Here is a 24,242-nt window from a genome sequence, read left to right as displayed (position 1 = left end):
ACGGTACTATACTTTACCATAAAGTCACGCAAACACATTCCTTGTCAGCGTGACACATAGAAAATGTTCTGGAATGCTGAACGCTTCATTTTACACTTTATTTGCACTCTCAAAAGGCTGGTTAAAAAGTATTGGTTAAAATATTTTACCCAACAGTTATAAATTGTTATGGTTAAATCCTATGATCCGAGGTTAAATTCATTTTGCTTTGCAGATATTTAACCAATGTGGGTAGCATTATTTTAACCAACCATTGTGTTGTTCATCTGGTAGCAAACGATTGGTTGAAAAGCGCATGCATGCGTACATTTTAATCAACTTAGTAATAGTTAAAAATAAGTATTTTTAACCAATTTTTTGTCACCAGGTGAACAACTCTTGGTTGGAATATTAAAATTTCACCAATGTTGGGTAGTGTGTTTACATGTAGGCCTATTTTTTAACCGCTGTTTTGTAAATAAAACTTCTCTCTATATAATATGGCAATTGACCCTGCAGGTCAAAAATATTATGTTGTCCCATTTTGTATACCTTATTTAATTTGCATATAGGTATAGGCCTATGCTAGTATCTATGCAACTAGTGAATAGGTCTGCATTTTACATTCCTTTTTAAAATTGAGATTAGACATAATTTAGTTTAGACATAATTTAGTTTAAACATAATTTAGTTTAGACATAATTTAGTTTAGACATAATTTTGTTTAGACCTAATTTTGTTTAGACATAATTTAAATTAGACATAATTTGTTTAGACATAATTTTGTAGACCTAATTTTGTTTAGACCTAATTTTGTTTAGACATGAGGTTGTTTGTTAACACATAATTTTGTTTAAACGAAATTTTGCTTTAGACATAATTTTGTTTGTACATAATTCTGTTCAGACATAATTTTGTTTCGACACAATTTTGTTTAGACATGATTTTGTTTAGACATAATTTTCTTTAGACATGATTTTGTTGGACATAATTTTGTAGACATAATTTTATTTAGACATAATTTTGTTTAGAATTAATTTTGTTTAGACATAATTTTGTTTAGACATAATTTTGTTAGACATAATTTTGTAGACATAATTTTGTTTAGACATAATTTTGTTTAAAATTAATTTTGTTTAGACATAATTTTGTTTAGACATCATTGTAAACATAATTTTGCTCAGACATAATTTTGTTTCTACATAATTTTGTTTAGACATGATTTTGTTTAGACATAATTTTGTTTAGACATAATTTTGTTAGACATAATTTTGTAGACATAATTTTGTTTCGACATAATTTTGTTTAGAATTAATTTTGTTTAGACATAATTTTGTTTAGACACATAATTTTGTTCAGGCATAATTTTGTTTAGGCATAATTTTATCTATACAATGATAATTTTGTAGGCATAATTTTGTTTGGACATAATTTTGTTTAGACATAATTTTGTTTAGACATAATTTTGTTTAGACATAATTTTGTTTCGACATATTTTTGTTTAGACATAATTTTGTTAAGACATAATTTAGTTTAGACAAAATTTTGTTTAGACATAATTTTGTTAAGACATAATTTTGTTTAGACATAATTTTGTTTACACATAATTTTGTTAAGACATAATTTTGTAGACATAATTTTGTTTCGACATAATTTTGTTTTGACCTAATGTTGTTTAGACATGAGTTTGTTTTAGACATACTTTTGTTCAGACATGTTGTTTTGGACATAATTCTGCATAGACATAATTTTGTTTAGACATAATTCTGTTTAGACCTATTTTCTGGAATATGATGGAATGACTGCGAACTAAGCTGTTGTGTTCAGTTGAGACAAACCTGTTTTCTGCAATTTTTTAACACAAAGCCTGCCGATCTTTACAAAAACAGAATTCTGGTATGTGAGGTTAACCATGTTAACTGAGGAGTGCACACTCCAATCATGCCCTTTACCATTATTAACAAAGTATGAAACTAAGCCCTGCAAATTGGCAACATTTCTATTTTCCTTGTGCTCCTTTAAAAGCTCCTGGGAAATGGTGCGACGTTGGAAATTGAAAAACAAAGATCAGATGATCTGATCATAGACCCTATAAAGATAGGGTCTAGTTCGAAAAGGGTTCGCCAGTCCGAAAAGAAAAAAAGGGCGATTCGCTAGTCCAAAAGTTATGGTTAGAGATAGGGTTTAAAGGTTAGTAAGTTTGATTTACAGGTTTAGGGCTAGGTTTAATGCACTGGCGAAGCTGCAAGTTTTGGACTCAGACGACCTCACCCATATAGACATGCCTCACCAGCGTACTAAGCAGGCCAATGGCATCAGCGGATATCGGATTCAACGCACGCCTAAACACGAGACCCATCCCAGACAGACACATATAGTACGCAGTTTACACATCCATAAAACCCACATGCATGCACACTTGACCCTTACACACCCACCCCCACCCCACCTGACGCACCCCCACCTGATGACCAAAAATAATTTGGAGATCATTATAGAGCCACATCGTGGTGATAGTCTACTGATAGACTGTAAATTAAGTTGGGGGAGGTGGACCCTTGACCTTTGACACGACTCCTGCAAAATGTTAAAACCGTTCCCTAGTGATGAGGTTTGTTGATCCAGGGAAGTGCAAACCATCGGAGCAACTTTAAATTTGACCTGACCTTTGACCTGGATGACCTTTGTGGGTTCATACTCCCCGAGAGTCAGGAATTATTTTCCTTAAGTTACAGCCCAATCGGAGCAGCTTTTAATTTGACCTGACCTTTGACCTCGGATGACCTTTGAGGTTTCCCCAAGTGTCAGGGATCATTTTCCCCGAGTTAAAGGCCGATCGGAACAACTTCAAAGTTGACCTGACCTTTGACCTCGGATGACCTTTGCCGTTTTAGACTCCCCGAGTGTTGGGGATGGTCATTTTCCCCGAGTTACAGCCCGATTGGAGTTGCTTCAAATTTGACCTGACCTTTGAGCTAGAGGTATGTGTTACTTGAACTACATGTACTGATCTTGGTTTGGCTGCCAACCCTACATCATGTATACACAGACCGATAGACAGAAAGCTCCTCGTTAGTGGTTAGATACCGGTACTCACCTTTTGCATTGGCTTGTATTTTCCTGGTACATTTTTATTCTTACTCTTCTGAGGCGGCTTATTTCCTCTATTAGTATTAAAACCCTTCGGTGGTTGGAATCTCACTGGATTTCTGTTCTCAGGTTTGATCAATGGTTTAGCTTGCGTAGATTGCCTTGGATCTGGAGGTCCATCTATATGATCCAGTGCAGGTGGTGCCCTTCTGGGTAGGGACATGAATTGATTATTAGGTGCACCAGAACTTAAAGTAGCAGGTGCAGCTTGTGTTCCTAAAGGTACTGCTGGTGCCCATGTCCCAAATTTCTTCGGATTCCCTCGAGAATCAAGAGAACTGATGGAGTTCGGACTTCCTGGAGATCGCGGGGAAGTTGACGATGGAAGACTTGAAAGACTACTGTTATATGGTCTATTGGCGGATCCATTGCGATATCCAACTGGAGGAGGTCTTTGTCGTCCTGGTGGAGGTCTTTGTGGCTGTTGCTGCTGGTGACTAGGTTGCCATCGACTTGGAAGAGTTGCAGTGCCACTTGGTGATCTTGGTGGAGACCGTGCATTGTTTGGTTCCAACATTCCAAGTGTGGTCTCCATCAACTCATGTTCAGCTTTCCGCCTATCGTTTTTCCGTCCTTTTAACATCTTGACTATGCTGATATTATAATCCAAAGAAATATATTTAAACTGATGAGGATACTAGCACGAAAGGCACATGAAACAAATTTAATAATACACGAGTAAAACTATAGTAGCGTCGGTTAGCAAAACGTCACCAGGGCCAACGCCCCCTTTTCATTGTTTTCTAATAATATTAATAATCTCCAAGAAGCGATGAAACAACAATCATGTCACAATAAAGATGATACTAACTTTTGTATTTTTTAATCTCGATCAAAACATTATCTGGTGATAAAAATTCCGTAAATCCAAAGCACCATGCTAAATCCAACCAGTACAGTAAAGTTGTATATTTCAATACCGGCGTTTAAACAATTCCCTGCATACAATATCCCAGACGTTCTATTCATGAAAAGACACCACCGTCGAACTAATAACAGGCCTTGTGGGCATTTGAAAAAATGAACTTCAACCTTCTGACAGACGCTCATTCATATGTCACAATAAATACAAAAGAAGTCAGGTGTGCAGTGTCATCTATACCCTATACCATTTAAAACTGGATATAAGATCTTCCGTTGCAATGGTATACACTCTTGGCAGAGCAGCCACGCTTATTATCTTATTAATGCTAAATACACGCTGAGTCTACTCTGGAAGCTATTTCGCGTGGGTAGATCATTTGCTATTATTCTGTTTTCAGTGACATGCCAATTTGTATACCAATACTACTGAGTGTAAATGCCATCAGCCAACCGGCAAACCATTGAAATAAAATAAAAAGTGGGATTTCTTGGATTGTATTAAATCAACCAACTACATGCACATATACCAGGTCATTTAAGTTCATGGTACTCCATAATCCAAGTAGGCTTATTACTGCTTCTTACATATCTGACACAATTCTCTCTTTCTTTTCAGGTAAATTGTTGACCCAAATAAAATACATGATAAAAATCAAGTGAAGTGATTATTAAAGGCATATTCGCAAAAGTTTTGTGTCAGCTACCTTCCGGTCCAGTGGCTTAACGCGACAATATAAGTAAGTTTTCGAAAGAAGAAAACTTATAATATAAAAAATAAAAAGCTAATAAAAAAAAGTTCAGACAGAACAGACTCTTGGAAACAATTTCATTCATTAAATTAAGAAACGCATCCAACAAAATGTACAAGTGTGGGGACAGGAAATGTTAAATGTTAAGAAATAGTACATTTCAAAACAAGAAATACAGCACTAATCGTATTATTATAAGAAAAGGCAAGGTTAAGAATTAATAATTAAAATTAATAAATGTTTCAGTTTTATCATGGTTTTATCAACTTAATCTATTCAGTTTATATCTAAATACATAATTTGCCAGATGATTAATTCGGAATCAATATTAAAGTTCGATCTGATGGATAATATACGCTCCTTAAGGTGATACTACACCCTTGATAAATTTGTGACTATTGCATTTTCTCAAAAAATAATAACACACTGGTAACAAAGTTATGTATATTATAGGGGCAAGGAATGCAATTACTACACTGGAATTTCAGTGACTCAAGACAAGCGGTACGTTATTTATGATAAGAAAAGAGGTACCGCTAGAATGTACCTCATTTCTTAACATTATAATGAACCACTTGTCTTGAATCACTGAAATTACAGTGAAGTTATTGGATTCCTTGCCCCTATTATATACATAACTTTTGTTACCAGTGTGTTGTTTTGAGAAAAATGCTAAATTAGTCACAAAATTTATCAGGGGGTGTAGTACCGGTACCACCTTAAACTTGAGCTGATGCATTTTTAGACAAGGCAGCGAATCGAGCCAATTGAATTGTATTGGTAGAGTAAGCATGCTTGACTGGTTTTAAAGAGGATTGCAAATCTGACTGGAATGCGACCTTTTTATCCCGTTGTTTAGAAAATTAAGATTGCCATTTTAGTTGGTATTTTAGTCTAAACTTTATACCAATGCCATGATAATACCGTGAGTCTCATGTCTATTCTGGTCGTGGGGATTCATCTTACTGATTCAACACGGTTATTTATTTGAGTAACCATGGCAAAGATGATAGTATTCCATTTGAATTCATGTAGCTGAAGTGGTATGAATTTAAGTTCAAGGTGTAGATCAAACTATTATGTTGTCCACTGAAGCGTGTCAAATTCCCAGGGTAGGCTGCATACCTATTCCATTACATGTCTATAATAAGCGTAAAACGTTCTGAAAGCAAGTTCAATTGAAGTTTTCTGGCAATCTTCCCTACCACAACAAAAGGGAGCAACAGACACTAGGATCCACAACATGCTCATTTATCAGAGCACAGTTTTTAACCCCAAAACATTTGTATATTTATTGAATGCCCTTTGAAAATTGGTAAACTCATACGCACTCTGTGGTTCATAGACCATTGTGGTTCATAGTGTGACAATTTTATGTTCAAAACGTCGTGACCGGTTCCCATTCAACTTTTATAAACAACCCGATGTCATAAGGGGTGTTGCAATAATTATGGGTACCCCGGGGTGGTGAATTATAGGGGGGCAACGATTTTTGGCAGGCCAAAAGGGGGGGCAAGCATTTTTGGCAGGTCGAAAGGGGGGTCAAGCGATATTTGGCAGGTCGAAAGAGGGGGGGAAAGCAATTTTTGGCACAGATATTTTGGGCACCGTTTCTATATTACGCCCTAAAAAGGTGTAGGAAAACGTTAGGAACATGTTAAAATATGCAAAATTTCCTGCTCACTGCGCTCGCACAATATGATAAGACAATTTAAGGTTTTAAATTCAGGTTCCCAAAAATCTTGCATGTGTAAGGGGGGGGGGCAAAGGTTTTTTTGCAGGTCGAAAGAGGGGGGCAAAGATTTGGCAGACCAATTTGAGAATTCACCACCCCGGGGGTACACATAATTATTGCGCCACCCCTAAAGTGAAGTTGACAAGAATGTGGGTGCCGGGATTTGATGTGCCACATTTTCGTTGTATGCTTTTAGCTAAGCTTCTTGTATTATTTCCGGTTTTTGGTTCATTAAATCCAATACTATTCATTGTTTTATTATAAATATCACTATTTTAAAGACCCTATATAGTAATGTCTGTAAACATGGTAAATAATAGGGACTCACTGCATCAGGATTTAAGGCCACACTTACCAATACGTTTTTGTCAAAGCATGCTATAGGCATGCATGTATTGGCTTAATTGAAGTACCATAAAAAATTTCAACTGCAACCCTTTCCCCCCTCGGTAAATAAAGTACCGTAAAACCCCGGCCAAGCATATATAGCGTTTTTGATGAAAGTTCAATTATTATGAAACAAGCGTGAATATGCCAATACAATAGATTGGTCTTACAATAATACTTGCTTGTATATGCTTGGATCTGTAATTTTATTTGCTCAAACTCCATAATGGCGCCTGGATTAATTTAGCTTTCATCAGAAGCACTCTATATGATGCTTGTAGACGAGGTTTTACGGTATATCCTCTGAAAGAGAAATGCATCATGCGCAGCAGTTCACAGAGCTGGAAGCCTTCGCCTGAGCTCTTGAGCTGTTTGTTCATCAACTTTTCGTTTTCTGACTTGGTTCGACCTCTTTCTGTAGAATAGACAGGGGTGTTTGTTGGTGGAGGTTAAAGCATTAATTTGGCCCAGTTGTCGAGCATCTGGTTGGATATCCATGTAACCAAGTTATAGCTATCGTATGCGAAACATTCTGGCTAATATATTCATCATTCGATAAAACCAAGCAATTGTTTCTATCCAGGTAAAACCCCATTTGTTTCCAATCACAGATGACATTTAGTAACCCCAAAAGCTCGCCCACAAGTGGTTCCATCATGCTCAACTATCGTAGAGGCAGTGAGCGTAGACCAGTGGCGTAACCAGTGGGGGGGCAATCTTCCCCGGACACAAAAAACTGGGAAGAAGAGCAAAAAATTGGGAAGGGAAAAGGGGGAAGGAGAGAAAAGAGGGAAGAAAAAGGGAAGGAGAAGAGAAAAAGGGGAAAAAGAGGGAAGAAGAGAAAGGGAAAGAAGAAAAGAAAAAGAGGGAAGAAAAAAAGGGAAGGGAGAAGAGAAAGGGAAGGAGAAGAGAAAATTTTTTTAGCTTCTAATATGCCAAAACCAGGAGCTTCAAGGGGCTCCGCCCTTGACCCCACCCGTTTATCGCTTAAGCCGCTCGCACATAAATACTACAACTTTTGGTCAAAAATTGGTAAATTTTTCAATCCCCAAGCCAAATTTTCGTCTCCATTGTCAATGTTTCGTCCTATTTAGGCATTTTAATGATATTTTACTCTTTCTCGTCCCCATTTCATTCCTGAAAGTTTCTGTGGGGCCAATTTTCCTCGCCCCTGGCTATTATACACTTTTCTATCTGTATAAAACAAGCTAAAACAGTTTGACACACAAACGCCTGTTTGTTGAAACATGTTAAAATACTAAACATGTTTTAGAGTATCAAATACTATTGATATGTATGGATCGTGTTTAGCAATGGAATTTGGTGTTCAGGCACCTGGCTGGCAGTATAATATTTAGCAGGTACAAAGAGCATGCATGTTTTGGAGTGTACACTACATGTAATAATATGGTGTGCAAATTACAAACTACAATCTCAAGCCTGGTTTATAAAAAGTTATGTGCATCACATAATTGTAATACAATCTTTAATTACAAAATAACCTCCAAATTCATATACATTGTTCATTATACATTTGATCATCAAAAATTATAACTAAAACATATATCATTAATTATAAAATCCGAAAGTACCTATCAATATATATATGCCTATACCCTGAACCATAATTACAAACTAGGCCTGACCGTCATTAAAACAATATTTCTGTATAAAATAGTTTGGCACACAAATAATTTTATAGGCCTATGTACAGAACAAGTTGTGTTTATCATTCATCCAAAATAATGGGTTGTTCCTACTAGCTCCTACTATTTAAAAAAATGCGTTGTAAATTATAATTATGGTACAATTTGTAAAATGTGGGGTCTATACATCTTTGAATATTATCGTCAATACAATACAAGGCCTACTGGCCCAATATAGTGTATTTTCCCCGTTGCCCCCCCACCCCTCCAGCACATACCGTCACTGCCTGGCCCCGCGTATGATGTACCTTTGCCTGTCGGGTTTTTATGTGATTACGGCAGTTTGAAATCGAATCTATATACCAAAATCACATGAGCAACGTTTGGGCTATTTGGATATGTTTAAAGAAAATATTTAAACAATGCTCAAAGAATATAAGTATCTGCCACACCACACAATCTACTGAAACTAAGGAAAGTGTAGGAAAGTGTATCTAATCCCAATACAGAAGATGATAATGGTCATATAATCCCAAAATATATGATTATGGTCCGGATTTCTCCGTGGTCCATGTCTGTTAGTGCAGACGTGAAACGAATAATTTTGTTTTATTCGGCCTAAACTTGATGAGTTTCGGGTCAAAATTCAACCCATGGAGAGTTGGCACTCTGAAATTGGCTTTTAAATCGCAGCATTCGCATCTGAGTTTCCAAATCCATGCTCCAGTTAGGATAGAAGGCGAGCCCTGACAATCTCTCGACGTCTTGAACGGTAGCTCGGTTGCTCATTAGATATTCATCAAAGTTCTGAAATGGACACAGAAATTATGAACACAAGTTGAAATAAGTAATTCATACAGTTAAAGTTGGCAAATAGTAACTGGAGGAATGAGTACGTTCTCTCTGATATTGAAGAAATATGGAACATGTTATTCTGCACTCAGCATTACGCTGCACGCTGATCAGTTTGTTGGATCAAAACATACAAGTGTTTTAAAACAATGACATTTTTTTTTATAAACATGTATGAAAATATGAAGAAAAGAGAATGTAAATTTTGAATATATTCACTTATTGCATGCTGCAGGTGGACTCGCAGTTATTATATTATGAACTTTATAAATATAGCTACCGGATTTTGTATTTCTCGCACTAATATTAAAATTCAAGAATTTGAATCAAAATGTAGGCCTACTTTTGTGCAGATCTTATAGTTCTTATCAATTGAGGGGCTCAATCGGGAAAGATAACATTGCATTATTAATTGTATCAAATTCTTTATTATAAGGTATTACAGTTCTATTGTACAGCTTGGAAAGATGAATAGGCTAAAATTATTTTGAGCAACGGTCGAGGATCAAACATTGGCCCGTGTCCTCTGGCCTTTCCCAAACCTTTTAAGATGATTTGAATTTTATTAAAGGGGCAGTTAGTGATTCTGGAATCCAATTATATTGTATGGTTCAATAGATAGCCACATATCCATATTTTGTTTGTTTGTTTGTTCGTTTTTGATCCAAATACTTACAAAACACTGTTCATTTGGCAGCTCATTTGTATGCGGGAATATAAATGTCATTGTAGCGATCCTATCATAAGAACATTCCTTCAATGGAGTATCTTCAGCTGCTGAGTTATTAAGACATCGAGTCACCACCAGAAAGTAATGAGTTGGAACTGGTGTATCACCTACCCACAAGTTGCTAGAAAAAGAGAAAACACCACATGTTGTTAATTGAGTTTTCACTTTCATTTTCTGGGTTAATTAATTTTTTAAAGTTTGTACAAAATAATAGTTTGCCAAACAACCATTATTATGCCATGATAAACTGGTGGCGCTATTTCAATAATGCTGCTGTCTTAACAGTGTCAGGAGCGTCAGGACAGAACACTATAAAAAGAACAACACTCTAAGAAATAAAGGTCAAATAGAAACTCTTTTATCATAAAGGTTCTATTTTATCCTCTCAGGAGAACCCCCTCTTGAATCTCTCAAAAAGGTTCTTTAATTTTGGAGAACCCTTAAAGGTTCTCTATAGAACCGAAAACGGTTCTATATCACATTTTTGGGCCGGATTTTCGACGGTTTGGGAACCATTTTCGGTTCTCAGAGAACCTCTAAGGGTTCTCCTGAAAGGACAACTTTAGAACCTTTTCAGAACCTTTATTTCTTAAAATGAAGAATATGCCAACTTAAATTCTATACTTGTTTGTTGTTACTTTGTTCTAGCCATCAAAAATAGTAAAGTCCAGTTGAATAGAATTATAATTTAGTCAACTATTTGTTCTTCGTTGTTTATCTCGAGAAGAAGATGGTGATAATAATGACAGGTTGTAAGAGTAACTTCTGTTTCAGGATCAACATGCTCGCATATATCAGCATGATGCCACTGTTGCCACACAGTAGATTACCGCGGAATCAAAAGGGCGCAGGTGCATCCGCGTAACTTAATTGAAAAAATGCTGAGATCCAGTATTTGAGCAAATACGAATATAATACTATATGCCCAATTTCCCATGATATAATTTCATATTATTTACCTTTCACCGATATCGAAATATCGATCTTTAGTAGAGTCTCTATTCAAATCATATATAGGTCCCGCTGCTACGTGGATATGTTTGACTTCGGAAGCCCAGTCTCGAAGGCGCATTGACACGGGTTTCCATATTTCTGAAAAGGTAAAATAGATGGTATAGAAATGTATACGACTATAAGACATTTTATGATGTATACAGGTGCAAGGTGAGGGAATACAATAGGTCATACCCCCTATACATGCTATAGAAGACATGAACTTAAATTTAATGTGAGCCAATCCATGTCAACTCCAGGGATGTGCACCGCAGCACCTCTTCAATTTTTTTCAACATACCTGAAGTTTATGGTGGGGTAAATGTCTGACATTGGTTTTCAGGGGGGTCAAAATGTACAAAAAATGTACAATTGGGGTTTTGCATGGGTACTATCTCAGCTAAAAGTATTCTAATAGGCTCAATATTGGATAATAGTAATGTGCCATCTAAGGGCTCATACTGGCAAAAAAATGGACGGTAAAATTATGTTTACTTTTGGAGTTCTGACCGTACCCCCTTGCATTTTGAGGGCCCTATATCTTCTAAAGTAAGAGAGTTACACGTTTTCTGATGCCAGATTTGAATTCTACACAAAAAGTACCCCAGGGTACATACTTTTCAAAGTTGCAGGGGTTCCCTTTATACATTTATGCAGAATCGGGAATGACAAAACTGCTTGTGTAATAAAATCAAACTCTTTAAATAAGGCATTGAAGAATCGGGAAAGATAACATTGCTTCAGTAATGATATCACATTCTATATAATAAAGCATTGCAATATCGGGAAAGATAACATTGCTTCACATCAAATTCTTTATAATAAGGAATTGCAGAATCGGGAAAGACAACATTGTTTCAGTTATTATATCAAATTATTTATCTAAGGCATTGCAGAATAGGGAAAGATAACATTGCTGTAGTAATTGTATCAAATTATTTATATAAGGCATTGAAGAATCGGGAAAGACAACATTGTTACAGTAATTGTATCAAATTCTTTATAAGACATTTCAGAATCGGGAAAGCTAACATTGCATTATTAATTGTATCAAATTCTTTATATATAAGACATTGCAGAATAGGGAAAGATGACATTGGTTCAATCATTATGAAAATCTTTATATAAGGCAGTGCAGAATCGGGAAAGATAACATTGCTTCAGTAATTGTATCAAATTCTTTATATAAGGCATTGCAAAATCTGGAAAGATGACATTTCTTCAATAATTGTATCAATTTTTTTATAATAAGGAATTGCAGAATCGGGAAAGATAACATTACTTCAGTAATTGTATTATATAAGCCATTGCAGAAACGGGAAAGATAACATTGCTTCAGTAATTTTGTCAAATTCTTTATATAAGGAATTGCAGAATCGGGAAAGATAACATTGCTTCAGTACTTGTATCAAATGTTTTATATAAAACATTGCAGAATCGGGAAAGATAACATTGCTTCAGTACTTGTATCAAATGTTTTATATAAGGCATTGCAGAATCGGGAAAGATAATATTGCTTCAGTAATTGTATCGAATTCTTTAGATAAGGAATTGCAGAATCGGGAAAGATACCATTGCTTCAGTACTTGTATCAAATGTTTTATATAAGACATTGCAGAATCGGGAAAGATAACATTGCTTCAGTAATTGTATCGAATTCTTTATATAAAGCATTGTAGAAACGGGAAAGATAACATTGCTACAGTTATTTTGTCAAATTCTTTATATAAGGAATTGCAGAATCGGGAAAGATAACATTGCTTCAGTAATTGTATCAAATTCTTTATATAAGGCATTGCAGAAACGGGAAAGATAACATTGCTTCAGTAATTATTTCGAATTCTTTATATAAGGCATTGCAGAAACGGGAAAGATAACATTGCTTCAGTAATTATATCGAATTCTTTATATAAGGCATTGCAGAAACGGGAAAGATAACATTGCTTCAGTAATTTTGTCAAATTCTTTATATAAGGAATTGCAGAATCGGGAAAGATAACATTGCTTCAGTAATTATATCGAATTCTTTATATAAGGTATTGCAGAAACGGGAAAGATAACATTGCTTCAGTAATGTTGTCAAATTCTTTATATAAGGCATTGCAGAATCGGGAAAGATAACATTGCTTCAGTAATTGTATCAAATTCTTTATATAAGGCATTGCAGAAACGGGAAAGATAACATTGCTTCAGTAAGTATATCGAATTCTTTATATAAGGAATTGCAGAATCGGGAAAGATAACATTGCTTCAGTAATTGTATCAAATTCTTTATATAAGGCATTGCAGAAACGGGAAAGATAACATTGCTTCAGTAATGTTGTCAAATTCTTTATATAAGGCATTGCAGAATCGGGAAATATAACATTGCTTCAGTAATTGTATCAAATTCTTTATATAAGGAATTGCAGAATCGGGAAAGATAACATTGCTTCAGTAATTATATCGAATTCTTTATATAAGGTATTGCAGAAACGGGAAAGATAACATTGCTTCAGTAATTTTGTCAAATTCTTTATATAAGGGACTGCAGAATCGGGAAAGATAACATTGCTTCAGTAATTGTATCAAATTCTTTATATAAGCCATTGCAAAAACGGGAGAGATAACATTGCTTCAGTAATTATATCAAATTCTTTATATAAGGAATTGCAGAATCGGGAAAGATAACATTGCTTCAGTAATTGTATCGAATTCTTTATATAAGGCATTGCAGAAACGGGATAGATAACATTGCTTCAGTAATTATATCGAATTCTTTATATAAGGCATTGAAGAATCGGGAAAGATAACATTGCTTCAGTAATTGTATCAAATTCTTTATATAAGCCATTGCAGAAATGGGAAAGATAACATTGTTTCAGTAATTGTATCAAATTCTTTAGATAAGGCATTGCAGAATCGGGAAAGATAACATTGTTTCAGTAATTGTATCAAATTCTTTATATAAGGCATTCCAGAATCGGGAAAGATAACATTGCTTCAGTAATTATATCGAATTCTTTATATAAGGCATTGCAGAAACAGGAAAGATAACATGCTTCTTCAGTAATTTTGTCAAATTCTTTATATAAGGAATTGCATAATCGGGAAAGATAACATTGCTTCAGTAATTATATCGAATTCTTTATATAAGGCATTGCAGAAACGGGAAAGATAACATTGCTTCAGTAATTTTGTCAAATTCTTTATATAAGGCATTGCAGAAACGGGAAAGATGACATTGCTTCAGTAATTATATCGAATTCTTTATATAAGGAATTGCAGAATCGGGAAAGATAACATTGCTTCAGTAATTATATCGAATTCTATAAGGAATTGCAGAAACGGGAAAGATAACATTGCTTCAGTAATTGTATCAAATTCTTTATATAAGCCATTGCAGAAACGGGAAAGATAACATTGCTTCAGTAATTATATCGAATTCTTTATATAAGGAATTGCAGAATCGGGAAAGATAACATTGCTTCCGTAATTTCATTAAATTCATTAAAGGGGCATTTCGTGCTCCACAGCCTCATTCCCCACTTTTCCCAAAAAAAGTTGAGATTTTTACACCACTGGATACCTCTGGCTACATAATGTTTATGTACCAAATATTTCTTGCAGATTAATTCGTTTAGCAAAAATATCGCCAAATTTGAATTTCGTTCTGGTGCACCAGAACGAAATTACAACACATTGTCTATAGAGCAGTGTAATACACATAATCATGCGTAACTCGCAAACGCAAAATCGGAATCAACTGAAATTTTGGAAATAAGCTTTTTTCGTGGATATCTACTGAAAAATGTCATAAAAAGAGGATGCTAGGATCACGAAATTCTCCTTTAAAAGACATTGCAGAATCGGGAAAAAAATCTTCAATTAGGCCTACATACCTCTTGCGAAATCGATATACATCGGGACTACATTGGATGTGATCAAAGCGTCAAGTTCTGCATCAATATTGCCTGCTAGCACTAGAAATGAAATGAGAAAATAAAAATATTTCATATATCTATCAGCAACAACATACGTAATGTATCATGTGAATTTAAAATAACCACAAATCGCGCAAAATAAGCGTATTAATTTTTAGAGGCGAAGATTATGACAATGTCATGGTTGTGTGATATGTTGATATTATTCCTCAAATGCTAACATCCCTAAATTAATAACTTTGTTATAAAGGCATTCTCATGCCAATCCTACGATTCACATTTTCCTAACATCGAGTATTTATGTCATACTTACGCGGCTGATACAAGAACGTGGGTTGCAGATGTAAAATATCGTCAACAACTCCGTTATCATAATCAGTACATCGCGGAGTCTTTGTAGGTTCTAATCTCTGGTCATATCGTAAACAGTCTTCGAGAACAGGTACGGAACCAGTCTGCAGAAGCAAATAAACATGCTGTTTGAACAACTTTGTTTTTGCATGTCGGCAGTTTATTTCTACACGGCACAGTAACATGTAATAAATACTTGAATTTGATACAATTACTGAAGCAATGTCATCTTTCTCGATTCTGCAATAAATTAATTTGATACATTCTTTAACCAAGTGCAGAATCGAGAAAGATAACTTTGCTTCAGTACTTGTACCAAATTATTTATATAAGGCATTGCAGAATCAGGAAAGATGACATTGCTTCAGTAATTGTATCGAATGATTCATATGAGGCAGACCAGAATCGGGAAAGATAACATTGCTTCAATAACTGTATCAAATTCTTTATATAAGGAAGTGCAGAATCGGGAAAGATAACATTGCTTCAGTACTTGTACCAAATTATTTATATAAGGCATTGCAGAATCAGGAAAGATGACATTGCTTCAGTTAATTGTATCAAATGATTCATATGAGGCAGACCAGAATCGGGAAAGATAACATTGCTTCAATAACTGTATCAAATTCTTTAGGCCGTGTAAAATTAATATTTTGGTTCTCGTCCCTCCCTCCTCAATTTCTGGGATTTGTCAGATTTTTTAATTTTATTTTTAGATTTTTCAATTTTTTAGACTTTGGAATGATTTATGAAATCTTCATACATATAAATAAGTTTATTAGAGAACAAGCATCACTTCCAAGTCTTTTGTGGTACTCTAGGGGTTTATCCTCAGAATCTCACATTTGAAAAAAAAAAAAAAAAAGGGCCTCATCGTTTCCTCGAGCACTGTTGGAGAAGACCGAAAACTACTGACAATGCTAATTTTACATTGAAAAAAAAAAAAAAAAAAAAAAACACCTCCCTCCTCATCAATTCATGAAAATCCTCTGGACGAGAACCAAAACATTAATTTTATACGGCCTTATATAAGGAAGTGCAGAATCGGGAAAGATAACTTTGCTTCAATAACTGTATCAAATTCTTTATATAAGGAAGTGCAGAATCGGGAAAGATAACATTGCTTCAGTACTTGTACCAAATTCTTTATATAAGGAAGTGCAGAATCGGGAAAGATAACATTGCTTCAGTACTTGTACCAAATTCTTTATATAAGGGACTGCAGAATCGGGAAAGATGACATTGCTTCAGTAATTGTATCAAATGATTCATATGAGGCAGACCAGAATCGGTAAAGATAACATTGCTTCAATAACTGTATCAAAGTCTTTATATAAGGAAGTGCAGAATCGGGAAAGATAACTTTGCTTCCTACTTGTACCAAATTATTTGTATAAGTCATTGCAGAATCGGGAAAGATGACATTGCTTCAGTAATTGTACCAAATTCTTTATATAAAGCATTGCAGAATCGGGAAATATCGCAAAGACGAATGTGTTCACATGTTGGTTGCTGGAGAAAATAAATTTAATCTTTTCCGTCTGGCTTTGTGTGTTAACCTACATTTCCTTTAATGTTGTCTATCAAATTTGAACCGTTGTAATACATTGTCGTAGCGAATAGTAAACACTTTGGTAGTTTGGACGTATCTTAAAAGATTAGAAGTGCCAGACAGGGGGTATTAGCTTTGTCCAATGAGCTATTCCAAATAAAATCCATACACCCCCTATAGAAGACATGGTCTTAATCTCTCACACGGGGATGTATGGAGTTTCTCTTTCGGGTAATCCCATTTGAAATTCACACTCCCCTGTGTGAGAGATTACGTTCATGTCAGGGGGTGTATGGATCTCGAATGGAATAGCCAATTGGACACACATAATACCATATGTCTGGCACTTCTAATATTTTAACATACGACCAAATTGTTTACTAAGATGTCATGTTTTCCATAGGGGGTGTATGGATTTCAACCGGAATAGCCCAATGTTTATTTGAGCTATATCGTTTTTCTAGAACATTGCAATGTTAACCTAAAAAGTGATCATCTTGATCTACATGTGTGTAATGTGAGATGCCGGGGGCTTGATCTATTCCTACAGAGTAGATGCAACATGTTTTCTTTTCTGGACATAACCGACATATCAATGTAATTTAGAAGTGACTGTCCTCATACAATGAGAGGGCAAGTCTGGCAAGTCTGGCAAGTGCAATATACATTTATAAAATCAATATTAATTTGACTTGCAATGTTTTGTCTAAATCGTCTGCGGCTATTATTACCATTTCTCTCTCCCTATCTCAGTATAGAATGATGATGAGGTTAAGAGTATAAACTGTCCCTATTATCTCGTGAAGTGTCGTACGCGATTCGCCGAGCGCGGATAGCGACTATGGTAACGTCGCCCTCTGTAGTTATTTAATACAAAGGGATACAGACGCAGGCGGTTTATAGTTGTATATTATTCGTCAGTATGCGGTGATCATAGCAATATGCGACGGAACTTTAACCCCATGAGAACTACCTGCCGATTGGCCAAAATGAATAATGTGTCCAATTCTGAACCAATCAAGGAGGGTATTAATAAGATCTTCTGCAAATGCAAGTTTGACCATAAATAGTTTAAAGCCTAGTCATAATTGGCAATTGAAATGAGCCTTTCAAGTTATCGACCAATCAAAAATGCTGTTAGATGACCAGTAGTGTCTAGGGGTTAAAGTTATAAAGTTGTACTTACGGAACTATCGATTGTGAAAGAAACAAAAATTGGTATTTCTAGAAAGTGATCGTATCCTGTGATGTAGTTATTCTGATATAAAATACAGAAATATTCCCCATTCGGATTGATGTCGTCTTTGACTGCTGGTAGACCAAATGGAGCATTGCGTTCAACTAAGGCTGAAAATGAAATGGAGAAATATTGATTTCTAAGTGGTTTTTTTTATCTTGCGACAGCCATAGTGATTTCTATGTTAATAAACGTGGAAAGGTATTCCTTGTGGATTTGACGCGATTTGCAATTGGCACAAACAATATCAATTATCTTATGTCTATTGCTTGATATTTTAAGACTATAGAATTTCTAACGTCTATAGGGTTCATAGTGTTCATTGTGATTTACTTTTGTCTTATGTAGCCCCGGTATGTAGCAGTGTTAGAAATAAGCTTAAAAGTTACCATGGTAACAAAAACCTCTTATATGATATTTCCTTTATGATATTATCGTATTTACTTTTTAAAGACGTTGTCTAGTCTCGAGAACTACTACCTACTCCAGAAAAATACAGCACTAATTTTTTTGGATTAAAAAAATATTATCCTGTTTTGCCAAACGAAACATAGCTAAATCTTAATCCTTTATTTTTGCAATTTGAGGGAAAATGGTCCAAAAACATGCAATTTTGCACGTTTTCTTACAATTGCAGTCACAAAACTTGGCACAAGTCTAAGCATTCAAAATCTTGAATATAGCTCATAATATTAATATTATATGCTAATTTTGCTAATTGGAAAATTAGTCTTTGTTCAAGTCTTTGGGCTTGATTGTCACAAAATACGAAAAAGGTCGAAAAACGCCCTAAAAATGCATGTTTTTGGCCCTTATGTCCAAAAATTGCCAGTTAGGACTAACTAAAGGACTAGGATTTACCTATGTTTCATTTGGCAAAACAGGATAATATTTATTAATCCGAAAATTTAATGTTGTATTTTTCTGGAATGAGGAATAGAGTGGTTTAAAAAACACATCAATTGGTTATTGTCTGTCATGTGTCCAGAGAGATTAAAACCTCTTCACTCGTAGCAGGTGCCCAGCAATCAATCACATTTATCTATAAAAAACATATATCAGATGACCCACCTGTCGATCCTCTGCGATTCAGATTAACATCTTTCTCCTCCAGATTGATCCCTGCAGTCTCCGGATACATCTAAAACACAGAAATATGAGATGTTGATAAAAAAAGCCCGACTTTAAAAGGGTTGACCTATTTTTCAGCAGTAATAGCCACAACGGAACAACATGAAGCAGCAGCAACAAAATATTTTCGTGATTTCTTTTTCCTTCAGCTGAAACCTAGTTACAATAATTAGCTTATATGTTCAAGTCGCTTAAACAGGAAGCTCCACATGGCCAGTTCGCCACAGAAGAACTGACTTACACCTGTTACTTTGATGACAGACATAATAGAATTTACATGGATGAATTTTAACCTTGACTAATTCCCTAAGGAACTTGAACCAAAAGTGGGGCTACCACTTTAAGAGAACAATGATAATTTGAGGGTATTGTTTTCTTTTATTTTCGATAGCTAAGTCACTATTTTGCATTCGTTTGCTAGTTTAATGGATATCTACGCAACAAATTATCTTAAGAAGAAAAATGTTAAATTGTGCAATATAAATCTCTAATTGTATTGTGATGATTGATTTTATTTTGGATATAATTCTAAAATAAAGGTCAACCGAACACTAGTAGTAAGAGAATCTGCATTAAGAACGTCAGCCAGACAATAATAAGAGAACCTACATTAAGAACGTCAGTCAGACACTAATAAGAGAACCTACATTAAGAACGTCAACCGGACTCTAACAAGAAAATCTACATTAAGAACGTCAGCCGGATACTAATAAGAGAACCTACATTAAGAACGTCAGTCAGACACTAATAAGAGAACATACATTAAGAACGTCAACCTGACACTAACAAGAAAACCTACATTAAGAACGTCAGCTGCACACTAACAAGAGAACCTACATTAAGAACGTCAACCGGACACTAACAAGAAAACCTACATTAAGAACGTCAGCTGGACACTAATAAGAGATCCTACATTAAGAACGTTAGCCGGACACTAACAAGAAAACCTACATTAAGAACGTCAGCCAGACAATAATAAGAGAACCTACATTAAGAACATCAACCGGACACTAACGAGAAAACCTACATAAAAAACGTCAGTCAGACACTAATAAGAGAACCTACATTAAGAACGTCAGCCGGACACTAACAAGAAAACCTACATTAAGAACGTCAGTCAGACACTAATAAGAGAACCTGCATTAAGAACGTCAACCGGACACTAACAAGAAAACCTACATTAAGAACGTCAGTCAGACACTAATAAGAGAACCTACATTAAGAACGTCAGCCGGACACTAATAAGAAAACCTACATTAAGAACGTCAGCCAGACAATAATAAGAGAACCTACATTAAGAACATCAACCGGGCACTGACAAGAAAACCTACATTAAGAACGTCAGTCAGACACTAATAAGAGAACCTACATTAAGAACGTCAACCGGACACTAATAAGAAAACCTACATTAAGAACGTCAGCCGGACACTAATAAGAAAACCTACATTAAGAACGTCAACCGGACACTAACGAGAAAACCTACATTAAGAACGTCAGTCAGACACTAATAAGAGAACCTGCATTAAGAACGTCAACCGGACACTAACAAGAAAACCTACATTAAGAACGTCAGTCAGACACTAATAAGAGAACATGCATTAAGAACGTCAACCGGACACTAACGAGAAAACCTACATTAAGAACGTCAACCGGACACTAATAAGAGAACCTACATTAAGAACGTCAGCCGGGCACTAATAAGAGAACCTACATTAAGAACGTCAGTCAGACACTAAAACGGAACTTACATTAAGAACGTCAGCCGGGCACTAATAAGAGAGCCTACATTAAGAACGTCAGCCGGGCACTAATAAGAGAACCTACATTAAGAATGTCAGCCGGGCACTAATAAGAGAACCTACATTAAGAACGTCAGTCAGACACTAATAAGAGAACCTACATTAAGAACGTCAGCCGGGCACTAATAAGAGAACCTACATTAAGAACGTCAGCCGGACACTAACAAGAAAACCTACATTAAGAACGTCAGCCGGACACTAATAAGAAAACCTACATTAAGAACGTCAGCCGGGCACTAATAAGAAAACCTACATTAAGAACGTCAACCGGACACTAACGAGAAAACCTACATTAAGAACGTCAGTCAGACACTAATAAGAGAACCTGCATTAAGAACGTCAACCGGACACTAACAAGAAAACCTACATTAAGAACGTCAGTCAGACACTAATAAGAGAACCTGCATTAAGAACGTCAACCGGACACTAACGAGAAAACCTACATTAAGAACGTCAACCGGACACTAATAAGAGAACCTACAATAAGAACGTCAGCCGGACTATAATAAGAAAACCTACATTAAGAACGTCAACCGGGCACTAATAAGAGAACCTACATTAAGAACGTCAGTCAGACACTAATAACAGAACTTACATTAAGAACTTCAGCCGGGCACCAATAAGAGAGCCTACATTAAGAACGTCAGCCGGACACTAATAAGAGAACCTACATTAAGAACGTCAGCCGGGCACTAATAAGAGAACCTACATTAAGAACGTCAGTCAGACACTAAAACAGAACTTACATTAAGAACGTCAGCCGGGCACTAATAAGAAAGCCTACATTAATAACGTCAGCCGGGCACTAATAAGAGAACCTACATTAAGAACGTCAGCCGGACACTAACAAGAAAACCTACATTAAGAACGTCAGCCGGGCACTAATAAGAAAGCCTACATTAATAACGTCAGCCGGGCACTAATAAGAGAACCTACATTAAGAACGTCAGCCGGACACTAACAAGAAAACCTACATTAAGAACGTCAGCCGGACACTAATAAGAGAACCTACATTAAGAACGTCAGCCGGGCACTAATAAGAGAACCTACATTAAGAACGTCAGCCGGGCACTAACAAGAAAACCTACATTAAGAACGTCAGCCGGGCACTAATAAGAGAACCTACAGTGAGAACCTACATTAAGAACGTCAGCCGGACACTAAAACAGAACTTACATTAAGAACGTCAGCCGGGCACTAATAAGAGAGCCTACATTAAGAACGTCAGCCGGGCACTAATAAGAGAACCTACATTAAGAACGTCAGTCAGACACTAACAAGAAAACCTACATTAAGAACGTCAGCCGGGCACTAATAAGAGAACCTACATTGAGAACCTACATTAAGAACGTCAGCCGGACACTAAAACAGAACTTACATTAAGAACGTCAGCCGGGCACTAATAAGAGAGCCTACATTAAGAACGTCAGCCGGGCACTAATAAGAGAACCTACATTAAGAACGTCAGTCAGACACTAACAAGAAAACCTACATTAAGAACGTCAGCCGGACAGGTGCATCCTTCATTAGCCGTTCTCCTTTCATCTGGATATTGACATCTGTTATTACGTGGCCCTACTAGACCCCATGGTAGCCCTGGGTCCGGTCCTGGTTTCTTTAATGCATTGTTTAAGTATCCTGGTATTCCGTCGCTGGGAGGTGCTGTGGTGCTGGGTTCAACTCCAATCAGATCTGAATGAAAAGTGAAAAATACGACATTTATTTTTGATATAATAAAAGTGTATTGGGGGGCGAAATACATTTTACTCTTCATCAAAGAATCCTGTTATGTGTTAGTTACTCACTGTCATCCCACATCCTTAACCCCACCCAACCACCCCATCTCGACCATATTTCACACACACACCCACGGGCACACGCTACGTCTACCCCATCCACTCCACACACACACAAACTTTTTAAAAGGCTTTTGGATATGACCTCAAAATAACCTTTGAACATCCTAAAAAGACTCGTGTGAATCCTCTCTTCAAACTTAATTCTGATTAACTGCCTATTTATAAAGGAGACATTCTTTTACATTTGTTAACAATAACCCATAGATGACCTTTTACATTAAATTCTTAGCAGCAAAATAATAATGGGTCAAGCGGGAAAACGTAAGCCGTGAAGATCAGATGGTATACGCGATTACGTGCGATGTTCGAGGATAATGACCATGATAGAAACACTTTATATCCTAGTAAACACAATCATGCGTCTGACGAGAAACGAGCTCCTCAGAGGACGACCAGCATAGAACCAGAAGAACTAGAATGTCCAAGACGCGAGTATTTTTTATTTGAAATATAGTTAGGTCAAAAACTTCAATCTGGTGACCACTCTCTGGCTAGTAAGGCTTGACGATTGATTCGACTTCGCGAAAACCTACAATCGTGTACAAAGACACTTTTTCCGGTAAGTTGACCCCAAGAAATCCGAATCTGACATTAATTTGACGTTATAACATACTTTTTGCCCAGATATCCAAGATGGCCCCCATTTGGTAGAGCGTAAATGTGATTTTTGAATGAGAGCAGAAGCATAAGTGTGTCATTTCCGCCTTTTCTGGGGTTCAAGTCCCTTATATGGGGTTTAAACTGCCTTATCTTGTGTTTACATCCCTTATCTAGGGATAAGGCGCCTTATCTGTGATTTAAACGGCCTTATCCTGGGTTTACGTTCCTTACCTGTGGCTAAGATGCCTTAACCTTAGCATATCGCAGTCTAAACCCAGATAAGGCATCTAAACCCCAGATAATGCGCCGTAACCCCAGATAAGGGACGTAGACCCCCGATAAAGCAGGCCATACCCCAAATAAGGCGCCTTAACCCTAAATAAGGAACATAAACCTCAGATAAGGCATCTAAACCCAAGATAAGACACGTAAACTCAGATATGGCAGTCTAAACCCCAGATAAGGCGCCGTCTAGCCGTCTGGGGTTTACTTCTCTTATCTTAGGTTTATGTTCCTTATTTAGGGTTAAGGCGCCTTATTTGGGTTTGGGACTGCTTTATCTGAGGTGTACGTCCCTTATCTGGGGTTACGGCGCCTTAACTGGGGTTTAGACTGCCATATCTGAGTTTACGTCTCTTATCTGGGGTTAAGGCGCCTTATCTTGGGTTTAGATACCTTATCTGAGGTTTACGACCCTTATCTGGG

General features: G+C 36.2%; 2 protein-coding genes across 4 annotated transcripts in view; both read right to left on the bottom strand.

Moving 5' to 3' along the window:
- The window catches only part of LOC140166361 (venom phosphodiesterase 2-like), a 35,491-nt gene extending 31,101 nt beyond the window's left edge, over positions 1-4,390 (bottom strand). Inside the window, exon 1 of the mRNA XM_072189807.1 lies at positions 3,077-4,390. Within this exon, the coding sequence (XP_072045908.1) occupies positions 3,077-3,712 (636 nt within the window). The 5' untranslated portion in view covers positions 3,713-4,390. The remainder of the gene's footprint in view (positions 1-3,076) is intronic.
- Positions 4,391-8,308: 3,918 nt separating this feature from the next.
- Positions 8,309-24,242, bottom strand: part of LOC140166360 (venom phosphodiesterase 2-like) — a 54,922-nt gene continuing 38,988 nt past the window's right edge. For all 3 annotated transcript variants that reach the window (XM_072189804.1, XM_072189805.1, XM_072189806.1), the window contains 8 exons: positions 22,571-22,770; positions 19,220-19,289; positions 18,098-18,258; positions 15,322-15,463; positions 14,967-15,047; positions 11,052-11,184; positions 10,039-10,213; positions 8,309-9,317 (listed from right to left, as the gene is read on the bottom strand). In XM_072189804.1, the coding sequence (XP_072045905.1) occupies positions 9,150-9,317; positions 10,039-10,213; positions 11,052-11,184; positions 14,967-15,047; positions 15,322-15,463; positions 18,098-18,258; positions 19,220-19,289; positions 22,571-22,770 (1,130 nt within the window). In that variant the 3' untranslated portion in view covers positions 8,309-9,149. The remainder of the gene's footprint in view (positions 9,318-10,038; positions 10,214-11,051; positions 11,185-14,966; positions 15,048-15,321; positions 15,464-18,097; positions 18,259-19,219; positions 19,290-22,570; positions 22,771-24,242) is intronic.

Source organism: Amphiura filiformis, chromosome 12, assembly GCF_039555335.1.
Source record: "Amphiura filiformis chromosome 12, Afil_fr2py, whole genome shotgun sequence".
NCBI lineage: Eukaryota > Metazoa > Echinodermata > Ophiuroidea > Amphilepidida > Amphiuridae > Amphiura > Amphiura filiformis.
Note: the sequence above shows the minus strand (reverse complement) of the source record. Positions and strands in the feature narration are given on the sequence as shown.